We start from the raw sequence: 22,233 nt of genomic DNA on the forward strand, positions 1-22,233 counted from the left end.
AGGCATCCACCACCCTCTCCGTAAAGTAGAATTTCCTAACATTGCCCCTGAATCTACCACCCCTCAACCTCAAATTATGTACTCTGGTTTTACCATTTTCCTTTCTCTGGAAAAGATTTTGTTCTACGTTAATACCCTTTAAGTATTTGAACGTCTGAATCATATCTCCCCTGTCTCTCCTTTCCTCTAGGGTATACATATTCAGGGCTTCCAGTCTCTCCTCAAACGTCTTCTGGCGCAAGCCTCCTATCATTTTCGTCGCCCTCCTCTGGACCGCCTCAAGTCTTCTTACGTCTTTCGCCAGATACGGTCTCCAAAACTGAACACAATACTCCAAGTTGGGCCTCACCAATGACCTGTACAGGGGCATCAACACCTTCTTCCTTCTACTGACTACGCCTCTCTTTATACAGCCCAAAATCCTTCTGGCAGCAGCCACTGCCTTGTCACACTGTTTTTTCGCCTTTAGATCTTCGGACACTATCACCCCAAGGTCCCTCTCCCCGTACGTGCATATCAGCTTCTCTCCTCCCAGCATATACGGTTCCTTCCTATTATTAATCCCCAAATACATTACTCTGCATTTCTTTGCATTGAATTTTAGTTGCCAGGCATTAGACCATTCCTCTAACTTTTGCAGATCCTTTTTCATATTTTCCACTCCCTCTTCGGTGTCTACTCTGTTACAAATCTTGGTATCATCTGCAAAAAGGCACACTTTTCCTTCTAACCCTTCAGCAATGTCACTTACATACATATTGAACAGGATTGGCCCCAGCACCGAACCCTGAGGGACTCCACTAGTCACCTTTCCTTCCTTCGAGCGACTTCCATTAACCACCACCCTCTGGCGTCTGTCCGACAGCCAGTTTCTGACCCAGTTCACCACTTTGGGTCCTAACTTCAGCCCTTCAAGTTTGTTCAACAGCCTCCTATGAGGAACTGTATCAAAGGCTTTGCTGAAATCCAAGTAAATTACATCTAGCATATGTCCTCGATCCAGCTCTCTGGTCACCCAATCAAAAAATTCAATCAGGTTCGTTTGGCACGATTTACCTTTTGTAAAGCCATGTTGCCTCGGATCCTGTAACCCATTAGATTCAAGGAAATACACTATCCTTTCTTTCAGCAACACTTCCATTATTTTTCCAACAACTGAAGTGAGGCTCACCGGCCTGTAGTTTCCTGCTTCATCCCTGTGACCACTTTTATGAATAGGGACCACATCCGCTCTCCTCCAATCCCCAGGAATCACTCCCGTCTCCAGAGATTTGTTGAACAAGTCTTTAATAGGACTCGCCAGAACCTCTCTGAGCTCCCTTAGTATCCTGGGATAGATCCCGTCTGGTCCCATCGCTTTGTCCACCTTCAGTTTTTCAAGTTGCTCATAAACACCCTCCTCCGTGAACGGCGCAGAATCTACTCCATTTTCTCGTGTAACTTTGCCAGACAATCTCGGTCCTTCTCCAGGATTTTCTTCTGTGAACACAGAACAGAAGTATTTGTTTAGCACATTTGCTTTCTCCTCATCACTCTCCACATATTTGTTCCCAGCATCTTTTAGCCTAGCAATTCCATTTTTTATCTTCCTCCTTTCACTAATATATCTGAAAAAATTTTTATCTCCCTTTTTTACATTTTTAGCCATTTGTTCTTCCGCCTGTGCCTTCGCCAAACGTATCTCTCTCTTGGCTTCTTTCAGTTTCACCCTGTAGTCCTTTCTGCTCTCCTCTTCTTGGGTTTTTTTATATTTCATGAACGCCAACTCTTTCGCCTTTATTTTCTCAGCCACTAGGTTGGAGAACCATATCGGCTTCCTTTTTCTCTTGTTTTTATTGATTTTCTTCACATAAAGGTCCGTAGCCATTTTTATCGCTCCTTTCAGCTTAGACCACTGTCTTTCCACTTCTCTTATGTCCTCCCATCCTAAAAGCTCTTTCATCAGGTACTTTCCCATTGCATTAAAGTCCGTACGTTTGAAATCTAGGACTTTAAGTATCGTGCGGCCGCTCTCCACTTTAGCCGTTATATCAAACCAAACCGTTTGATGATCGCTACTACCCAAGTGAGCACCCACTCGAACATTAGAGATACTCTCTCCATTTGTGAGGACCAGATCCAATATCGCTTTTTCCCTTGTGTGTTCCGTCACCATTTGTCTGAGCAGAGCCTCTTGAAAGGCATCCACAATCTCCCTACTTCTTTCCGATTCCGCAGACGGAACATTCCAGTCCGCATCCGGCAGGTTGAAATCTCCCAACAGCAGAACCTCCTCTTTCCTTCCAAACTTTTGGATATCCACAATCAGATCCTTATCAATTTGCTGCGATTGAGTCGGAGGTCTGTAGACTACACCCACGTAGATAGAAGTTCCATCTTCTCTTTTCAGAGCAATCCATATCGCTTCTTCCTCTCCACAGGTCCCTTGCATTTCGGTCGCTTGGATATTGATCTTTCTGGTGTCACCATGAAATTTCCCACCCCTGAGTTTCAACGGATGCCCTCTTGTTGCCATGGGACCTTTTAGAAAAAAGATTTCTTCCTCCACCTGGATACGGCCCGTGACATATTTGAACGTCTCGATCATGTCCCCCCTCTCTCTGCGTTCCTCGAGTGAATATAGATGCAACTTATCCAGCTGTTCCCCATACGGGAGATCCTTGAGTCCCGAGACCATCCGGGTGGCCATTCTCTGAACCGACTCAACTCTCCGCACATCTTTGTAATAATGTGGCCTCCAGAATTGTACACAGTATTCCAGATGGGGTCTCACCATGGATCTGTACAAAGGCATTATAACCTCGGGTTTACGGCTGACGAAGCTCCTACGGATACAACCCATGATTTGTCTAGCTTTGGATGAAGCTTTCTCCACTTGATTGGCAGACTTAATGTCTTCACTAATGATCACCCCCAAGTCTCGTTCTGCTACAGTCCTTGCTAGGGTCTCACCATTCAGGGTGTAAGGCGTGCATGGATTTTTGCTGTCAAGGTGCATGACCTTGCATTTTTTGGCATTGAAACTTAGTTGCCAGGTCTTTGACCAATGCTCCAGGAGGAGCAGGTCATGTGTCATACTGTCGGATATTGAGCCTTTGTCAGGCACTGTGTTTTTGTCTGTTGTGCTCTCGCCCACTATGTTGCATAGTTTGGCGTCATCGGCGAATAAAGTAATTTTACCTCGAAGACCCTTAGCCAAGTCACTTACGAAGATGTTGAATAGGATCCATATGTCCAGATGAAACCCGACCTGAGCATAACAGAACGAGATGCAAGCATCTTTCAAACCCAGGAAATTTCTTAAGATGTTTCATGTCACAGGAAAAATAGAAATTGTAATTTATGACCCTGTTCGCCAACATGGAATTCTGATAAAGGCGACGGCCAAATCTGTCAAGAGTGCGCCACTCTCGGCACTGCTACATAGTGGATTAGACTTCTTTAAGGTAGATTCCACCTAGAGAATGACACGGTGAAAAAATTGGTCCCCGTCACCGCCCCGTCCCCGTCTCACCATCCTCTGCACCGCCCCGTCACCGCCATTCCCTTCACCGCCCCGTCACCGCCACTGCCACCCCATTCACCGCCCCGTCACCGCCACTGCAACCCCATTCACCGCCCCGTCACCGCTGCATACATAAAAGCCTCAAACGGGTACGATTTTATATACTTTACTTTATTTACGTATAAAGGAAACATTCTTTAAAACTTTAAAACTTTAAAACTTAGTTAAATATTAGTTAATAACTATACAAAAACAAAACACGCAGAGAAAAAATTAATTAATATAAATTCTCAAAACTGACACATTTTGATCACTAAATTTAAAATAGTTATTTTTCATACAGTTTTTCAATCACTAATCTTCCACCACCCCTGGGGCTAGCAATGCAAAAACAAACACGACATGTACTTTAAATGCTTACAATGTTAGCCTACATGGTAAGTAGACGCGGCCGCTGTACCTAATCGCGGCAAAGATCTCCCTGCCGTGATTAGCATAGTGACCGCGGCTACGGCTGCAAGTCTCCCCTCCCCCCAGCGATCACGGCAGGAGGGCACCCAACCCCTCCTGTAGACCCCCCCCAACGGCCCTCCCGACAATCGCAGCAGAAGGGTACCCAACCCCTCCTGCCGGTCCTCCCAATGGCCTCCCCTAAGATCGCCGGCAGGAGGGTACCCAACCCCTCCTGCTGGACCCCCCCCCCAACGAACCCTCCCACCCCGGAACCCCCTTAGTCTTACTTTCCAAGTTGGACCGGACGGCGCCTCACACGTATGGCCAGCAGGCTTGCCTCCGTACAAATGAGGCGGGCCCGCCCCTACCCTGCCCAACCCACAGGATCCTAGGGCCTGATTGGTCTAGGCACCTAAAGCCACTCCCGCTATAGGAGGGGCCTTAGGTGCTTGGGCCAATCAGGCCCTAGGATCCTGTGGGTTAGGCAGGGCCTGCCTCATTTGGACGGAGGCGCTGTCCGGTCCAACTTGGAAAGTAAGAGTAAGGGTGGTGTTTCGGGATGGCGGGGTTTGTTGGGGGAGGGTCCGGCAGGAGGGGTTGGGCACCCTCCTATTGGCGATATAGGGGGCCGTTGAGGGTGCCGGCAGGAGGGGTTGGGCACCCTCCTACCAGTGATCATAGGGGGGCTGTTGGGGAGCTGGCAGGAGGGGTTGGATATCCTCCTGCTGCGATCGTCGGGGGGGCTGTTGGGGTAGGCAGGAGGGGATGGGTACCCTCCTGCCGCGATCGTTGGGGAGGGCTGGTTCTGTCGGCATGAAGGGCTGAGCACCTTCCTGCCGGCGATCGTCGGGGGGGGGGGGGGGGGGGCGGGTTCTATTGGCAGGAAGGGTTGATCTGACAAATGAGGAGCACGGTGAAACACAGGTAAATAGCGGTTCCTAGAAGGGGGTACATTGGCCTGCGGGGACAAATCTTTTCACCGTTTTTGCGGGCGGTGAAAACTTTTGTCCCCGTGTCTGCGGCGATTTGGCTTTGGAGTCTCCATAACCCGCAGCCAAACCGCAGCCACGCCGCAGCTCCCTGCGGGGATCGCTCCCCGTGTCATTCTCTAATTCCACCACTAAAGATTGGTGCTGAAGCTGTTTGTCCAAAACCTGGAATAGAGATTATTTTATAGAGTCCAACTTTCTGGGAGCCACAGGTATAGTGAGAGGGGGTCTCCCAATTTTTATGAAGCGTCTAAGGATACCATGTAATGGGAGTTTTAAGAGCTCTTTAGGAGGCTGATCATAATCTAGAGTACAGGTGTCAAACTCAAGGTCCGTAGGCATGCCTGGTCATTTTATACGGCTTGCGGTGCAATGCGGCATTTTAATTGCTGCCCCCAATATTATCTTCTGGCTGTCTCCCTCCTCCTCACTGCCACAGTGTGCACAAAGCCATGGGCGGCTCCTACACATGTTCTGCGCCTGAACCGGAAGCCTTCTCTCTGACGTTGCGTCAGAGGGAATTTTATTTATTTTAAAAATTTCTATACCGTTTTAAACCAAAACAGATTACAAAACTATTACATACATAAAACTTAAATTAAGACAAATAAAAACAGAAGGATTCAATTCTTGCAGCAAATCATCAAACAAGTAAAATCAATATTCAAAGGAATGCATTTACAATTAATTGTGTTTTAAGTAGCTTTCTAAATGCACTCCTATCACTGCACTTCTGAATTTGCCCAACAAGGGAATTCCACAATTTCACTCCTGCACATGAAAAGATCATTGCATTAGTTTCCACACATTTGTCTTCAGCAACGCAGAATTTTCAGAACGCAATGATCTTGTTGGTTGATAATCAGACATTTTAATCTTAAAGAAAGAATGCTTCCGGATGAGGCGTGGGACGCGTAAGGAGCCGCCACCCATGGCTTTGTGTACACTGCGGCAGTGAGGAGGATGGAGCAGGCCAGAAGATAACACCAGGATGGCAATTAAAACGCCGCCTTGTACCGCAGGCCGCATAAAACGGCCAGACGGGAGCCAGCCAGAAGGTAAGACACCCGCTGGAGGGAGGCACAGCATTGAGGGAGGGAAACAACAAAGATAGGGTGAAAATGAATGGAAAAAAGCTAAGGAAAAATGCGGGAGTGGGAAGGCAACAAGGCTAAATTGAACAACGTTCAAAAATATGATTTCTTAGCTCCACGGAAAACTAAGAACTTTGGAACCGCATGCCTACGTCAGGTGAGAAGGCACTCGCACATGTGCGGTACAGTCAGTCGTGAACTTTCTAAAGTTCTTAAAGTGGTGATACACTTTTAAACCTGTCTGTACTGGGGCTCCGTGGATGAAGTTACCCAGATGTGAGAATATGCTGCCTGCTTGTTCTGGGATAATGAAGATTTGATGTAGTAAAAGAACAAATTTCAGGGAAAGGGGGAGAGAGCCCTCAGAAAACATCTGAGCTACATCACTGGAGGCTACAGAAGCCCCTGCACCTCCAGAACTTTGGACTGCAAGAGAGGAGAGGAAAGGATAGGACTGCCTCCCCCCCTCCCCATTGGCCCGCATCTGACAGTTGTCAGAAGAAGGCCCCATGGACCCCCTCCCCTATTGAGGCAGCCAACATGTCCCTTCCACTGACTGAAGTCCCTTCGGACCAGGAATATGCCAGGTCCCCCAACGTCATAAAGCATTTAGTGCACAGGCTCAATTCTGCTCTCCACTTCCCACAGAGGGAGCAGTGTTTCACAAACAAACCCATTCAAGAGAGTTCTCACCAAAAAGAAAACCATGGTTCATTTGCTTGTTTGCGCTATTTGTACCTCCCCTTTTCCATTTTTTTCTTTTTTTGAGTGAGCCACAATTATGCCACATGGTTTCTTCTTTTTTAAAAGCTGACTTGCAAAACATCCACCTACGTTTGAGATCCTCCCATGAGAAACCACGGCGGAGGCCTAAAACCAGCAGCCGTGGAGAGGCGGGAAGAAGCAAGCTGAGAAAGAGGAGACCATAAGACAAAATCAGCAGCAAAAAAACAAAACAAAACAAAACAAAAAACTGTGGTGCCGACGCAGGAGAGACTGCTAGAAGGCAAGAAGAGAGTAGCAAGGCTGAGGGTACTTATCTCACTGGCTGCTTCAGGCACCGTCCCCCAAAGTGAACCGCCCAGACTGCTGTCTACATCAAGGCTGCTAGCTGAAGCAAACGTTGGCTCCCTAGGGTGTTTGCTGCCAAATGATCTTCCAATCATATTCAGTCACCGCTCTACAGAAGGGGATGGAAATTTTTTTTTGGGGGGGAGGAGGGAGTAAGGGAGCCAGCTGCTCCTAAGGGTTCCAGGGAGGGGGGCAGGAATTGATCTGGCACCACCAGGTGTACCCCAATGCCAGGGACGCCAGAGGCTGGACCCCCAGCTCACTGAATTAGTAATCTAAAACAGAAGCAAGGTCGTCACCAGAACAAAGCCTGGAGCAAGGGAGATACCCATCCATCCACCTACTGGAGATAGAGAATACTGGGCAGCCAAACAGCGTTCCATCCTATATTGCATAAGACAGCTCTGTGCTCTCTATCTCCATCTGCTGCTGGATGGACACAACCCATTCATCTGGATTCATCTGCTGGTGATGACAGGGAAGAAAATGTTACACAGTTATTTCAAGAAACAACATTTTGGAGATTGGCAGCAAGTACCACCAGTGCTGGGGCTAGGAAGGACTGAATGAGGCAGTCGATCTAATTTTGCTCTAGGAGCATTATTAGGTTCAGAAGCCCACAGAGACAAAGATGAATTGCTGTGATGCTGCCAAGCTAACAGATCCAGCTCCATTGTGGGAGTAAGGGTGCCTGCATCAGCATCCTTACACAGCTGCAGACAATGTGATCACAAGCATGATATTCCAACAGCATGGTAAGGCAAGAGCTGTTGCTCACAGAGCTCCAGTGATCCTGCAGCTACTGTACTGGTCCACGGATAAGTTACTCAAGCTGATGCAACAAAGGTAGGAAGACATGACACTGATGGGAAGGGGGAAGGAGGAGGACGAGTGATCTGAATCAACCACAGAATCAGATTCATGTTGGGATTGAGGGAGAGGAAGGAGGGGATGAAGATATGGTATAGTGGCAGGAATTGAGAGTCAAGAGGATCCTGGACAGAGGGAAAGAGAAAGGAAGGGTGATGCTAGTAGGTGGGAGCAAGGGAAGGCAGAAAAGGGATATTGGCCAGTTGGAGGGAATGATGTGACAGATGAGGGATTGGGGAAATAAGGGAAGATAAAGGGCAGGAAGGTGAGGAAAAGAATGAGAAAGGGACACTGACTACAGAGTTGGGAATGTGAAAGCAAGTAAGAGACACTAGGCAGGTATGTAAAAGAGGAGTTTCTGGCCTGGATAAACTGAAGTTAAGCAGAATCTGTAGACACCTCACACTCTACTGCAGTTTTCCCCAACCTCTAATCAGTAGCTGGGTCCCTCTGCATCTTCTCTCCTGAAATGAAGTTTTTATTTGGGTGCAAGTCCAGCACATCTTGCCTGCTGCCCTCAGCCAAACATCTTCATCTCAATCCCTTCCTGCACATATGACCAACACTGAAGCAAAATGCAGAAGCCACTTTCAGCTAACTCATTCTTTGTGCCACCATCTTCAACACTGGATAAGCACCCATTCAAAAAATAATGTAAACTGGGAATTAAGAGATTCATAGTGGGAGAAAAGAGATGGTTGCCTTAGGCACCAAATTGCCTTCAGCTATCCATGCTTCGATCTCTCAAACAGCTTTAGAGGTACACTTGGAGCTCTGAAAGATTCAGATTTTCCCACATCTTGGAATTTGCAGGCATACAATGAATTTATGACCCACATTGAAGTTTTCTAGAACATTTATAAAATAAATAACTTCAAACCACTGCAAAGAAAATTCCAAGTCTTGCCTGGTTTTAATTAAGAGTAAAATATATAAGAATGTGAGATACACCAAACCCACTATCATGCAGTCAATATCACAAACAGCGAGCAGGACTGAAAGAGCAGATTCATTCCTTGCTGCTCATTTCTAGAGATAAGTGACAACCAAGTACTCTTGGAAAGATAATGATTTATGAATTTTTCCTCCAGGAACTTCCCCAAACACCTTTTAAATCCAGCTATACTAGATACCTTGTTTGCATCTCAGAGTATATGCTAACTGGAAAAAATACTTCTGTTCAATCCATGATGGGACTGCACCTTGAGTATTCTGTGCAGTTCTGGTCATCCTAACTTAAAGTATGCAATGTGAAATTAGTAAAAAGATATAAAGAGCAATCAAATTATAAAGAGCATGGCATGGTTTATGTAAAGTTTAAACAGGTTTAAGAAGGCACTGAGAGGGCATTTGATAAAAGTTTTTATAAAATGTTGAGTAGGGTGAAACAAGAAATGGTTACTTACCTTTTCAAATAGAATTAAAATTGGAGGACACTAAGACTAATCTGTTACCCATTAGTCTCAGTGTCCTCCAATTTTAATTCTATTTGAAAAGGTAAATAACCATTTCTTGTTTCACCCTACTCAACATTTTATTAAAACTTTTATCAAATGCCCTCTCAGTGCCTTCTTAAACCTGTTTAAACTTTACATAAACCATGCCATGCTCTTTATAATTTGATTGCTCTTTATATCTTTTTACTAATTTCACATTGCATACTTTAAGTTAGGGTGACCAGAACTGCACAGAATACTCAAGGTGCAGTCCCATCATGGATGGATACAAAGGCATTATGATATTCTCCATTTTATTTTTCACTTCCTCCCAAATAATTCTTAACTTTAAAAAAAAGTAGCTGAAACTTCCATTTCACAAAGAAAAAAGTTCTTTTTCACCATGACACCAATCCTTTTCCTGAGAGGAGACTTAATATGGAACCCAAAACTGAGCTCCTATAGCTACAAATTTTTTTTTCCTATGGGCACTTGCCCATATTAAATTTTATCTGCTATTTATGTCATATGAAATTAAAACTAATATCAATACATTCATGAAAGTGCTGAGTGGCATATATTTTCCATGCTGCTTTTAAGTGCTCACAAGTTGCTACTTACCTTGTCTCCACTGGAGTAGAAAAAGTAACGTAATCGTACAATGTTACAGTGATCCAATTTTCTCATGATCTGGAGCTCTCGGTTCTATAACAGAGAAAAAATAGACCAGATTTTAAAAAGCTTTTAACCAAAAAGCACAGTTGCTTACCGTAACAAGTATTATCCGGGGACAGCAGGCAGATATTCTCACATGTGGGTGACGTCATCCACGGAGCCTGGTACGGACAGTATGAAAAGTGAACTGTCACTAAGTTTTAAGGAACTTCACAACTGCCCGCACTATGCATGCACGAATGCCTTCCCGCCCGATGTAGGCTCGCGGTACCTCAGTTCCATAAGAAAGCTAAGAAGCCAACCCAGAGAGGTGGGACGGATGTGAGAATATCTGCCTGCTGTCCCTGGATAACACCTGTTATGGTAAGTAACTGGGCTTTATCCTAGGACAAGCAGGTAGTATATTCTCACATGTGGGACTCCCTAGCTGAAGACCAATAGGAGATATAGGATTAATTAATATGCTCTTCAAGGTAAAATGATCAATATGCCAGAATATGTCTTTTAAAGTATACAAAATATTAATAAAAAAATATATTTTAAATATATAATGTGAGAAGTGCTCAGTGCCCTTTATCTCCTGCACTTACAAGTGCCACTAAGAGAGCAAGTTTGGGACCATCATTACACTCCTCAGTCCCAATACAGGTATATTACTACAACAGTTACTTCAATGTTGATATTATATCTCTACTACCTTAATTGATGAAATTGAAAAATAGTAGCACTTATCTTGTGTTTGAAGTAACTGGTCTTGTTGATACAATGTAACTACATAGCGGCCCGGCAAGAAGTTTCTTTCTTATCTTTTCTTTTGTGCTTCAAAGTGGTTCGTGTATGCTCATGTGTGCATAGCTTGAATACTCCTCTACTTAGACCCAAGTTTCACCCAAAAGTGGCTTCCTCAGGAGGAGATTAAATGAACCGGAGCAAGCAGACAAGTCAAATCTAGTGATAACACAGCTGCTGAAAAGCAAAAGCTAACTCCCTAACTGAACTTAATGGGATGGAGAGTTGGCTATTAAGAAGAAAATAGATTCTGTAATACTGCTTGGCTGAAATGACCATCTCATCTTGAATAGGATTCTAGACAGTAGCAAGATGTGAATGTGTGAATTGAGGACCAAGTAGCTGCTTTGCAAATTTCATCAATAAGAGTGGAATGTAAGAAAGCCACTGAAGCTGCCAAACCTAGGACTTTGTGTGCTGTAACATGACCTTTGAGCTGCAGCCCAGCCTGAACATAGCAGAAAGAAATACAAGCCGCTAGCCATGTGGAAATAGTTCTTTTGGATGCAGGCTTGCCCAATCTGTTAGGATCAAAGGAGATGAACCGTTGAGATGATGTCCTGTATGGTTTAGTTCTTTGTATATAGTAAGCCAAGGCACGTTTACAGTCCAAAGTATGAAGAGCTGTTTCTCAAGGATGAGCATGAGGCTTTGGAAAGAAAACTGGTAGCACAAAGGATTAACTGGGAGGAATTTAGGGTGGGTGCGGAGAACCACCTTGTCATGATGGAATACTGTGAACAGTGGGTCTGCCACCAAGGCTTGGAGCTCACTCATTCGATAAGCAGAAATGAGAGAAATCAAGAAGACCTCTTTCCAAGTGAGAAACATGAGATGAGTAGAAGCCATTGGCTCAAAAATCAGATTGGCTAGGACTACATTAAGATCCCAGACAACTGGAGGTGGCTTGAGCGGAGGCTTGGAATTGAAAAGTCCATTCATGAACCTGGAAACAAGAGGATGCGAGGTAAGAGATTTATTGTTGATAGGAACTTGAAAAACACTAATAGCACTGAGTAGTAGTCCAGAATTAGAAAGATGGAGACAATAATCCAATACTGACGAAAGAGAGGAAGATGTAGCATCTTGTTGTTGGAGAGTACACCACGTAGTGAAGCGTGACCACTTCTGCTGATAACATTGCTAAGTAGGTTTTCTGGAAACAGCAATAATGGCTTGTACTGCATCGGATAATTAGGATTTTTATTTATTTATTTATTTATTTTTATTTATTTATTAAATTTTCTATACCGTGCTCCCAAGGGAGCTCAGAACGGTTTACATGAACTTATTCAGGTACTGAAGCATTTTTCCCTGTCTGTCCCAGTGGGCTCACAATCTATTAATGTACCTGGGACAATGGGGGGGATTAAGTGACTTGCCCAGGGTCACAAGGAGCAGCGTGGGTTTGAACCCACAACCTCAGGGTGCTGAGGCTGTAGCTTTAACTACTGCGCCACATTCTCCCAATCTGCTGAAGTTAGGCTGAAAGGAACCAAGCTGTGAGGTGTAGCGATTTCAGGTTAGGATGTAAAAGAGGCCCTTGACTCCGAGTGAGCAGAGATGGAAGTATTTGTAAGGGAACTGAATCCTTGGAACTCAGCTGAAGTAGAAGGGAGTACCAAAGGTTGTCTGGGCCACCGAGGAGCTATCAGGATCATGGTGGCTGTCTTGAGTTTGACTAATGTCTTGAGATTGAGCGGGATTGGAGGGAATGCGTATAGAACTTGCCTGTCCAATCCAGAAGAAAAGCATCCACCTTCCAGACATTGAGAATACTGCCTGGAGCAGTATTGAGGCAACTTGTGATTGTGGGGAGAGGCAAACAGATCTGAGAAGTTCCCCACAGTGAAAAAACATGGCATAACACCTTGGAGTTGAGAGTCCATTCGTGTGGGTGAAGAAATCTGCTGAGTTTGTCAGCCAGGGTGTTCCAAGATCCTTACATACACAGCTTTGAGAAATATGTTGCGAGTAACCGCCCAGATCCAAATGTACTTGGCTTCTTGACAGAGGGGGAGAGAAGCTGTTCCTCCTTGTTTGTTGATGTAATACATCGCTACTTGATTGTCCATGCGAGCCAGGAGGACTCGATTGGATAGACTGCTCTGAAAGGTTTGTAGAGCATACTGAATTCCTCCGAGTTCCAATAGGTTGATGTGGAAAGTTCTCTTGAACAGACCAACGATCTTGCATTTGAAGACCATCCAGGTGAGCTTCCTAAGCATACATGGATGCATCTTGTGTTGAGTATCTTCTGATGTGGAAGGGTGTGAAATAGTAGACCTCTGGAAAGATTGGTCGGTTCCATCCACTACCAACGAGATAAGGCGACTGTAATCTTTTGAGAGAAGGAGTCAAGAGCCTGAGACCATTGAGAGGCTAAGATCCATTGAACTGGTCTGAAGTGAAGTCTTGCTAGAGGGGTAACATGGACTATAGATGCCATGCGGTCCAAGAGCCACTTCAACTGCCTGGCTGAAATGGTTTGTAGACTACATGATAGTGATTTCAAGCATTTGTGCTCCTTGTCTCTCTCTTACCTTCAGTTTAGAAGGCAATTGAAGACCCATCTCTTTAACAAATTCATAGGCAATTAGATCTCTTCATATTATTTCTGTATCCTTATTACGCTTTTGTGAACCGCATAGAATTATTTGGTTACTAGTGTTTAAGCCCGTTACATTAACGGGTGCTAGAATATATGGCTGTCTGTCTTTCTTTCTTTCTCTCTCTCCCTGCTCCTGTTTCTTTCTTCCTTTCTTTCTGTCTTTCTCCCTCCTGCAATTTTTTTCTCTCTCTCCCTGGCACCCTTTGCCTGTCTGTCTTTATTTCTGTGTCTCTCTGGTCCCCTGTCTGTCTTTATTTCTGTCTGTCTCTCTCCCTAGCCTCCTTTGTCTGTCTGTATTTCTTTCTGTGTCTCCCCCCCCCCCCCCACTTTCCTTTGCAGAAGCAGCAGTGCTATTTCCCTTCCCCTCCAGATCCCTGTGAAGTAGTAGCAGCAGCATTTCCCCCCACCCACCCCCCATTCCCTTCTCTCCCCCCCCCCCCCCCCACTTTCCTTTGCAGAAGCAGCAGCGGTATTTCTCTTTCCCTCCAGGTCCTTGCTGAAGCAGTAGCAGCATTTTCCCCCACCCCCCATTCCCTTCTCTCCCCCCCACTTTATTTTGCAGAAGCAGCTGTGATATTTCCCTTCCCCTCCAGATCTCTGAGAAGTAGTAGCAGCATTTTCCCCCACCCACCCCCCATTCCCTTCTCTCCCCTACCACCACTTTCCTTTGCAGAAGCAGCAGCGGTTTTCCCTTCCCCTCCAGGTCCCTGCTGAGTAGTAGAAACATTTTCCCCCACCCCCCATTCCCTTCTTACCTTGAGCTGCCCTGCTCCGTTCTGCCCCTCCCCCTTCCCTTCCCGTGTGCTGGCCTGCTGCGGCTGAAGGTTTTTTTCGGCGACTCCTCCTGTTAAAACTCCCCCCCCCCTCCTCCCGCAACCGCTCCTGTTCAAAGCGGCCTGCTGAGGTTCGCGGCCGCTGTAACGAACCTCGCAGGCCGCTCTCCAACTCGGTAGCACGTTCCCTCTGACGCGATTGCGTCAGAGGGAACATGCTACCATGTGGAGAGCGGCCTGCGAGGTTCGTTACAGCGGCCGCGAACCTCAGCAGGCCGCTTTGAACAGGAGCGGTAGCGGCTGTTGCATGGGGGGGGGGGGAATTCGTGAGCGGCGGCAGGACCATGAGGCGGGATTGAGTTTTTCGGCTTACCCTATCTGGGCAAACCACCGTGCCAATTTCAAAGCAGCTGCTTTTAACATAGGCGTGGCTGAACTGTACCTGATGGAGGAAGGGAAGGAACGGTGGGGCAAATTTCGTCAACGGCAGTCCTTGTGCGGTTCGAGAGAGGGGGGGGTGGAGTCGGCGACTTGCAGCTTCGCGTGCCTCCCACCCCCCCCTTCCCTCCGGCTCCGCCGCCGATAGTCTCCACCTGCATTGCCCCTGGCGCAGCACTCACCGGCCCGTCGGGCGGGGAACGGAGGAACAGGTTCAGGGCTGCCAGGGGGGGAGGATTGAGTCCGGCTGAGACTGGCAGGAAGAGGAAGGCGGAGCAGATGAGCCGGCACCGAAAAAAACTTTAAAGAGCCAGCCAGACCGTGAGTGCGAGCTGTTGTAAGTTTGCATGTGCACTCTTGCCGGCCACGGACATACGGATCACGGAAGCACGCGGATTAGACTGCGCATGCGCCGCCTACGGTTTTATTATATAGATGCGATCTAGAAATTGATTTATTGTATTGTATTGAAACCTGTTTGCAAAGATAAATCAAGATGTCTTGTCTTTGTTGTGGAAGGAAAACGCATGGTTGAACAATGTCAAGAAGGGCTCCTATAAATTGCAGTGCTTGGGAGGGTTAGAGTTGAGACTTTGGAAAGTTGACTTTGAACCCTAGTTGCTGAAGAGACTTTATCATCAATTGTGTTGAAGAAAAGTACTTCTTGAGGTGGAATGGCTTTTATTAGCTAATCATCCAGATATGGAAATACTTGCAATCCATGAGTACATAGAGTTGCTGCTACTACCACCAGACATTTGGTAAACACTCTTGGAGAAGATGCCAGGCCAAATATTAGAACCTTGTACTGAAAGTGTTGATGAGCTACGCGAAAGCGTAGGAACTTTCTATGAGCATGATGTATGGATATATGTGTGTAAGCCTCTTTGAGGTCTAGAGAGCATAGCCATTCGTTTCATTCTAGAAGGGGATATAGGGTTCCCAGGGATAGCATGCAAAACATTTCTTTAACTAGATATTTGTTCAAGTTTCGTAGGTCGAGTATTGGATTAAGACCTGCCATCTTCTTTAGAATTAAGAAATACCTGGAGTAGAACTCCTGATTGTTCTGAGAAGGAGGAACTATGTCTGACATTTAGCTGAAGCAAAGCTTCGATTTCCTAAAGAAGGGACGTCCGTTGTGATGTGAATAAAGACTCTTGGAGGGTGATTTGGAGGTATTGTTTCAAAATGAAGTGAGTAACCCTCCTTGATGACCCAAGTGTCTGTTGTTATGAGAGCCCAACGTTGATGGTTTAATTGTAGTCAACCTCCGATAGGCTGGGAAAGAGGCTGGGCAGGTAGAATGTTGGCCATGCTCTCTACAAGCACGTCAAAGAGACTGTGCTGGTTTTTGAGGGGCTGACAAATGATTTTTTTAGATCATTGTTGCTTTTGCCTCTTCTGCAGTGGTGGTTTAGCAGAAAAGGATGTTGCAGGGTATTGGCTCTTGTATGAGCAAGCCACTGATTTTGGAGCTGCTTTATATGGCTGCAGTTTAGTCTTCAACCTGTTCAGAGAACTCCAATTTTGTTCATGTTCAGTGAGCTTCTGATTAGCTGCCTCTTCCTTATCCCCAAACAACTCTTCCCCTAGACATGGAATATTGGCTAGACGGTCCTGGAGATTAATATCCATGTCTGAAACACATAACCAAGCTAGGTGACTCAGCCACAGACATGGCAGATGCCCTAGATGACATCTCAAAGGCATCAAACACCGTTCCTAGCCATATACTTTCTAACCTGGAGAAGGCTGTGAGTAGTCTGCCGATAGCCCTCGAGATATTCTGGAGGAATATATTGTTCAAACTCTGCCAACATTTTTACCGTATGTTTAAAGTAGGACATACAGAAGTTGTAATTCAACAATCCAAGTTTCCAAGTTTATTATAAGATTTGATTAATCGCCTATTCCAAATTCTAAGCGATGTACAGCTAAAAATTACAAAGTTAGGGGAAACATACACGACTAACAAAATTATTACTAAACATATTAAAATATCATAAAATACATAACATGAAATAACATGACTAAACATAACAAGACTATTTTTACATACAGGATCAAATAATGGGAAAGTTACAGGAAGAAATACAATTAAATATAAAAGAAGCAATTAAGGTTAATAATACATTGGGAAAAGGGGACAAAATTTATTGTAATCTAAGGAGAGATTAGAAACATAAAGAATTCAGTTAATCACTGAAAGCGTCTTTAAAAAGGAAGCCCTTAAGTTTGCTCTTAAATTTGGCCAAGATTGAATTTTGGTCCAAATTTGTCCATTGTGCGACCCTGAGGATTATTTGCATGTCCATTTTATCATATGTCTATTTTATTATGTATTTGTTTATTAAGTATTTTAAATATTGTGCATGTAAATTCTGTGAACCATTTAGTGTTTAAACGTTATATAAATTTTTTAAATAAATAAAGGAGTCTCCCAATTACAAAAAAGATCTTCCTTGAGAGATTACGTCATGGCAATTTGAGAAGCTCCTTAGGTGGTTCATCATAGTCCAAGGCGGAAGCTCTGCTTTGGGCTCACTATCCGCCTCTAATTTGACTGGGAGGTCCTTTCTCAACTGTCTAATATATTTAATGAAAGTCCTTCAGGTGAAGCCCTCCTTCTTGGGGGAGGAAATGGATCCGAGGGTATACCATACAATTCCAGAGCAGAGTGGCTTCACACTCAAGAGTCAGTATGGTGTCGAGAGAGGTCAGAATCAACCGTTGGTACCCTAGGAGATTTTTTTGTAGGACGAGGAGTGTGGAAGAGAATGACGAGACTGCTGAGACGACATTCCTCGATGACTTCGGTACCAATTCAAAGAAGATGAACGATGAAGTGGTCTCTTATCCCTTGAAACATGAGATAGATGCGAAGTTGATGGACGAGATCTCGATGCAGAGCATCTGGCTGAAGATAAGCATTGATGCATCAAAGAAGAATGTTGATGCCTTGATGAAGAGCGACGGTGTTTTGATGCAGAATGTCGCTGAAAGGCTGAGGATTGATGTCTCGATGATGAGTGTCGTCTAGCAGATCAATGTTATATAGACCGATGCCTCGATAGGTATCTGGATTCAGTACAATTCGGCCTTGAGGTGCTATGCTTAGGCTGGGCCAGTACCAAGGAAGTTGATGTCAACAGCGGTGTTGCATGTAATTTGAACTAGAGAGCTGCACGGGGACGACGGGAATCCCGCGGGACCCGCGTGCATCCCGCGGGTTCCCCCTTCGGGTAACGGGGATCTCGTAGGGACACCCCCTAGGGTCGCGGGAATCCCATGGGGACGCCCCCTAGGGTCGCGGGGATCCCGTGGGGATGCCTCCGAGGTTCCTGTGGGGCTGGATGTACTAAGTCACGCGGCTTTTCTCCCTACCTGCTCTGCTTGCAGCACAGAGCCGAACGGAAGTCTTCCCGACATCAGCGCTGACGTCGGAGGGGAGGGAGGGCTTAAACAAAGCCCACCCTCCCTCCGACGTCAGCGCTGACGTCGGGAAGACTTCCGTTCGGCTCTGTGCTGCAGGCAGGATAGGTAAGGAGGAGTAGCTTCGCGGCTCGAGTGGCTACCAAGGGAGGGGGGCGGTCCGCCCCGCCCCGGGTGCAGCACAGCCGGCCAGGTCCCCTTACTTTTATGGCGCTTCCCCGACCGACCGACAACAGCCCCGGTCCGACAAGCCTCCCTGCCCTTAACCGCGAATCTAAATTACCTTCTTACAGCAGCTGTAAGAAGGAAATTTAGATTTGCGGTTAAGGATAGGGAGGTTTGTCAGACCGGGGCTGTTGTCGGTCGGTCGGTCGGGGAAGCGCCATAAAAGTAAGGGGACCTGGCCAGCTGTGCTGCACCTGGGGCGAGAGAGAAGGAGGGGGGAGAAGGACACTGAAAGCACTGGGGAAGACAAAGGGGTGGAGAAGGACGCTGAAAGGCCATGGGGAAGACGGGGGGGGGGGAAGGACACTGAAAGCATTTGTGGAAGACAGAAGGGGGAGAAGGACGCTGAAAGCACTTGGGGAAGACAAAGGGGTGGAGAAGGACGCTGAAAGGACATGGGGAAGATGGGGGGGTGGAGAAGGACGCTGAAAGGCCATGGGGAAGACGGGGGGTGGGGTGGAGAAGGACGCTGAAAGGCCATGGGGAAGACGGGGGGGGTGGAGAAGGACGCTGAATGAAAGGCCATGGGGAAGACAGAGGGGGGGGTGGAGAAGGACACTGAATGAAAGGCCATGGGGAAGACAGAGGGGGGGGTGGAGAAGGACACTGAATGAAAGGCCATGGGGAAGACAGGGGGGGTGGAGAAGGACACTGAATGAAAGGCCATGGGGAAGACAGGGGGGGGGTGGAGAAGGACACTGAATGAAAGGCCATGGGGAAGACAGGGGGGGGGTGGAGAAGGACACTGAATGAAAGGCCATGGGGAAGAAAGAGGGGGGAGAAGGACACTGAATGAAAGGCCATGGGGAAGACAGAGGGGGGAGAAGGACACTGAATGAAAGGCCATGGGGAAGACAGAGGGGGGAGAAGGACACTGAATGAAAGGCCATGGGGAAGACAGAGGGGGGAGAAGGACACTGAATGAAAGGACATGGGGAAGACAGAGGGGGGAGAAGGACGCTGACAGGACATGGGGAAGATGGGGGGGGGGAGAAGGACGCTGAAAGGAAATGGGGAAGAGAGAGTGGGAAGAAGACAGAGATGCCAGACTATGGGGGGAGCGGAGGGAAGAAGATGGGTGCCAGACCAATTTGGAAGGGGGGAGAAAGGGAGAGGCACAGTAACAGAGCAAATGGAAGACGCAGAAGGAAGAGAGACAGTGGATGGAAGGAACTGAATGAGAGCATGAGGAAAGCAGAAACCAGGCAACAAAGGTAGGAAAAGAATTCTATTTTTTTTTTTTTTTTTTTGCTTCAGGATAAAGTAGTATATTAGTTGTGTTGATAAAAATTTATAAACAAAAGAGGCTCTGGTAGAAACCCGTTTACAAAGTATGTATTCTTCCCAATTAATATTTCCAAATTAATAAAGTCTTTTTGCTTATTTGTAAATGGTTTCTACTAGAGCCTTTAATTCAGTAGCATAATTAAATGAAATAACTATTTCTGAAGTTTATGGGGACGGGCGGGGACGGAGGGGATTCCTCGCGGGGACGGGAGGGATTCCTCACGGGGACGGGAGGGATTCCTCACGGGGACGGGTGGGATTCCTCACGGGGACGGGTGGGATTCCTCACGGGGACGGGTGGGATTGGGTGAGACTTTGGCGGGGATGGGTGGGATTTCTGTCCCCGCGCAACTCTCTAATTTGAACGTCACCGATCTCCTTCCTGAAGAATTCATTCAGCTGCTCTTTAAATAGTTGCACTGGTACCCTCAGCTCAACAGCCGGTACCCATTGGTGTGGCAGGGTTTCTAGGGGTGGATGATCTCAAGGAGGATGCATGCCCTGAAGGAGACAGCACCTGCAATGATTGCGAGCGGTAGCATCGCTTCTTAGCCTACATCAAGGGACTCTATGCTGTTGAGGCTTACGACACTGGTTGAGAAGAGGATGGCTTCTTAGTTGGCTTGCCTAAAGCTGGAATGTCCTCCAATGCAGAAGTCAATGCCGGTATCACCGGTAGTACCGGTAGTACCGGTGGTTCGGAATACTTGCCAGTGTCTATTGTGGAACCGAAGTGCTTCTCCTGCTGAATACAACATACTTTAAGCAAGCGCTTCTGCAAGATGCAACGGAGGCAGGAATTCACACAATGTTCAGGGCCTAAACACTTCAAACACCAGCTATGTGGGTCAATTATGGAAATAAGCTGCTGGCACCGACAGCACTTTTTAAATCAAGTCAATGACTTTCACATGGATGGAAAGATTTTATCAGTACGATTAAACTCAATGATGAAACCGCTTAGGGGAAAACTTCTGGGGGGAAAAAAAACAACTAAAGGAAGGACCACCTGAAGGCCAAGACCCCCATGTGAAGACAGTGCCTCACCCAAGGGAAGAAGCCTGGGTGAGGGAAAGTGAATAAAATAAAGTTTTTGTTTTGGGTTTTATTTTAACAAGAACAAGAGGTTAAAAAAAAACTATGGTCAAAGATCAGCAAAATACACGATACAGGCCAACGGCAACACTGATTGGGTAAAGTCAAGAAAAATGCACTTCTTCACCTCATGGAGAATGAAGAACTGAGGTACCATGGGCCTACATTTGGCGGGAAGGCACTCGCGCATGCGCAGTGTAGGCCGTCACAAAGTTTCTTAAAACTTACAGTGACAGTTCACTTTTCATACTGTCCGAACCAGGCTCCATGGATGACATCACCCACCCTGCCTGCTTGTCTTAAGATAATAAGGATATATAAGCATCAACTTAATACAAGGTATATCAAAAAGTATATATATATATATATTTTTATTTTTTTTTACGTCATTAATAGAAGAAACTGAGTAATTGAACACGTCACTTTTCCACACAGTCCCCATGCAAGATGATGCATTTGTTGTATTGTTCAATTAGCTTCTGTATTCCTGCAGAAAAGAAGTTTTACGACCGCTCCTCAAGCCAGGTGAGCACCGCTTCCTTCATCATGCTTTACATTTTGCTCTCTGGGTCGCAGTGATGCACCTGTGTCTCATCACTGGTAACAATTCTCTCCAAAATACTCGGATCTTCATACCATCTCAGGAACAGGGTCGCAACCGCCACATGCTGTTGCTTGTGCAGATCAGTAAGCTGTTTTGGAAACCATTGTACACAGACTTACCTGTATCCCAAGTCATCATGCATTATGGCAAATGCAGACCCATAGCTGATATCCAAATTTGCAGCCAATCAAAACACCATTATCCAGTCTCCTCTGATCAAGGCATCTGCCCTGTCAATGTGCTCAATGTTGATGGGCAACCAGAACTACTTTCTTCGGTTATGCCTGCTCTTCCTGCTTTAAACCTTTTTACCTACTCAAACTTTTAATTGATTCATGGTGCTATGTCCATACTGAGTCAATACCCAACAGTGAATTTCCATAGGTTTCATGCCCTCTGCTCAAAGAAAGCACACTACTGCACATTGTTCTTCAATGGTGCAATCTTGCAATAGTTTATGACCTCGTGGCTACCCCTTGATTCCCTTCTCCCTCCAACCCAATTATACGAGATTATTTCCCCATTTTTTTCTTTGAAAAATAGCCTGCATAGAGTTGAAAATGTAATCCACATGTGTTAATCTCCTAACCTCCTTGCCTCCGCTAGATGTAGATAAAGTATTACCTCACATCTCTAGCACTCCTTTCCTTCCACTGTTGCTACGGCACTCAAGAAAGCTCACATCGTTCTGTCCTGCGCATTCTCAAGGCCTGCTGGCTCTCGCCCCCTCTGGGAGAGGGACAGTAGCAGTTATTGGGGAGGAGTGTGTGCAGGACAGCAGTGCCAGTCATTGGGGGGGGAAGGTGTGCAGGAGAGCAGTGTGAGTCATTGGGGGTGGTGGGAATGCAAGAAAGCATCACCTGTCAGTGGAAAGGGAAGAGAA

The 22,233-nt window shown here is 46.2% G+C and overlaps 1 protein-coding gene across 4 annotated transcripts in view; it reads right to left on the reverse strand.

The window, feature by feature from the left end:
• The window catches only part of GSK3B (glycogen synthase kinase 3 beta), a 431,638-nt gene that overhangs the window by 275,199 nt on the left and 134,206 nt on the right, over nucleotides 1–22,233 (reverse strand). For all 4 annotated transcript variants that reach the window (XM_033941322.1, XM_033941323.1, XM_033941324.1 and 1 more), the window contains exon 3: nucleotides 10,040–10,123. In XM_033941322.1, the coding sequence (XP_033797213.1) occupies nucleotides 10,040–10,123 (84 nt within the window). The remainder of the gene's footprint in view (nucleotides 1–10,039; nucleotides 10,124–22,233) is intronic.

The sequence above is a fragment of the Geotrypetes seraphini genome, chromosome 4 (assembly GCF_902459505.1).
Source record: "Geotrypetes seraphini chromosome 4, aGeoSer1.1, whole genome shotgun sequence".
In the NCBI taxonomy this organism is placed as follows: domain Eukaryota; kingdom Metazoa; phylum Chordata; class Amphibia; order Gymnophiona; family Dermophiidae; genus Geotrypetes; species Geotrypetes seraphini.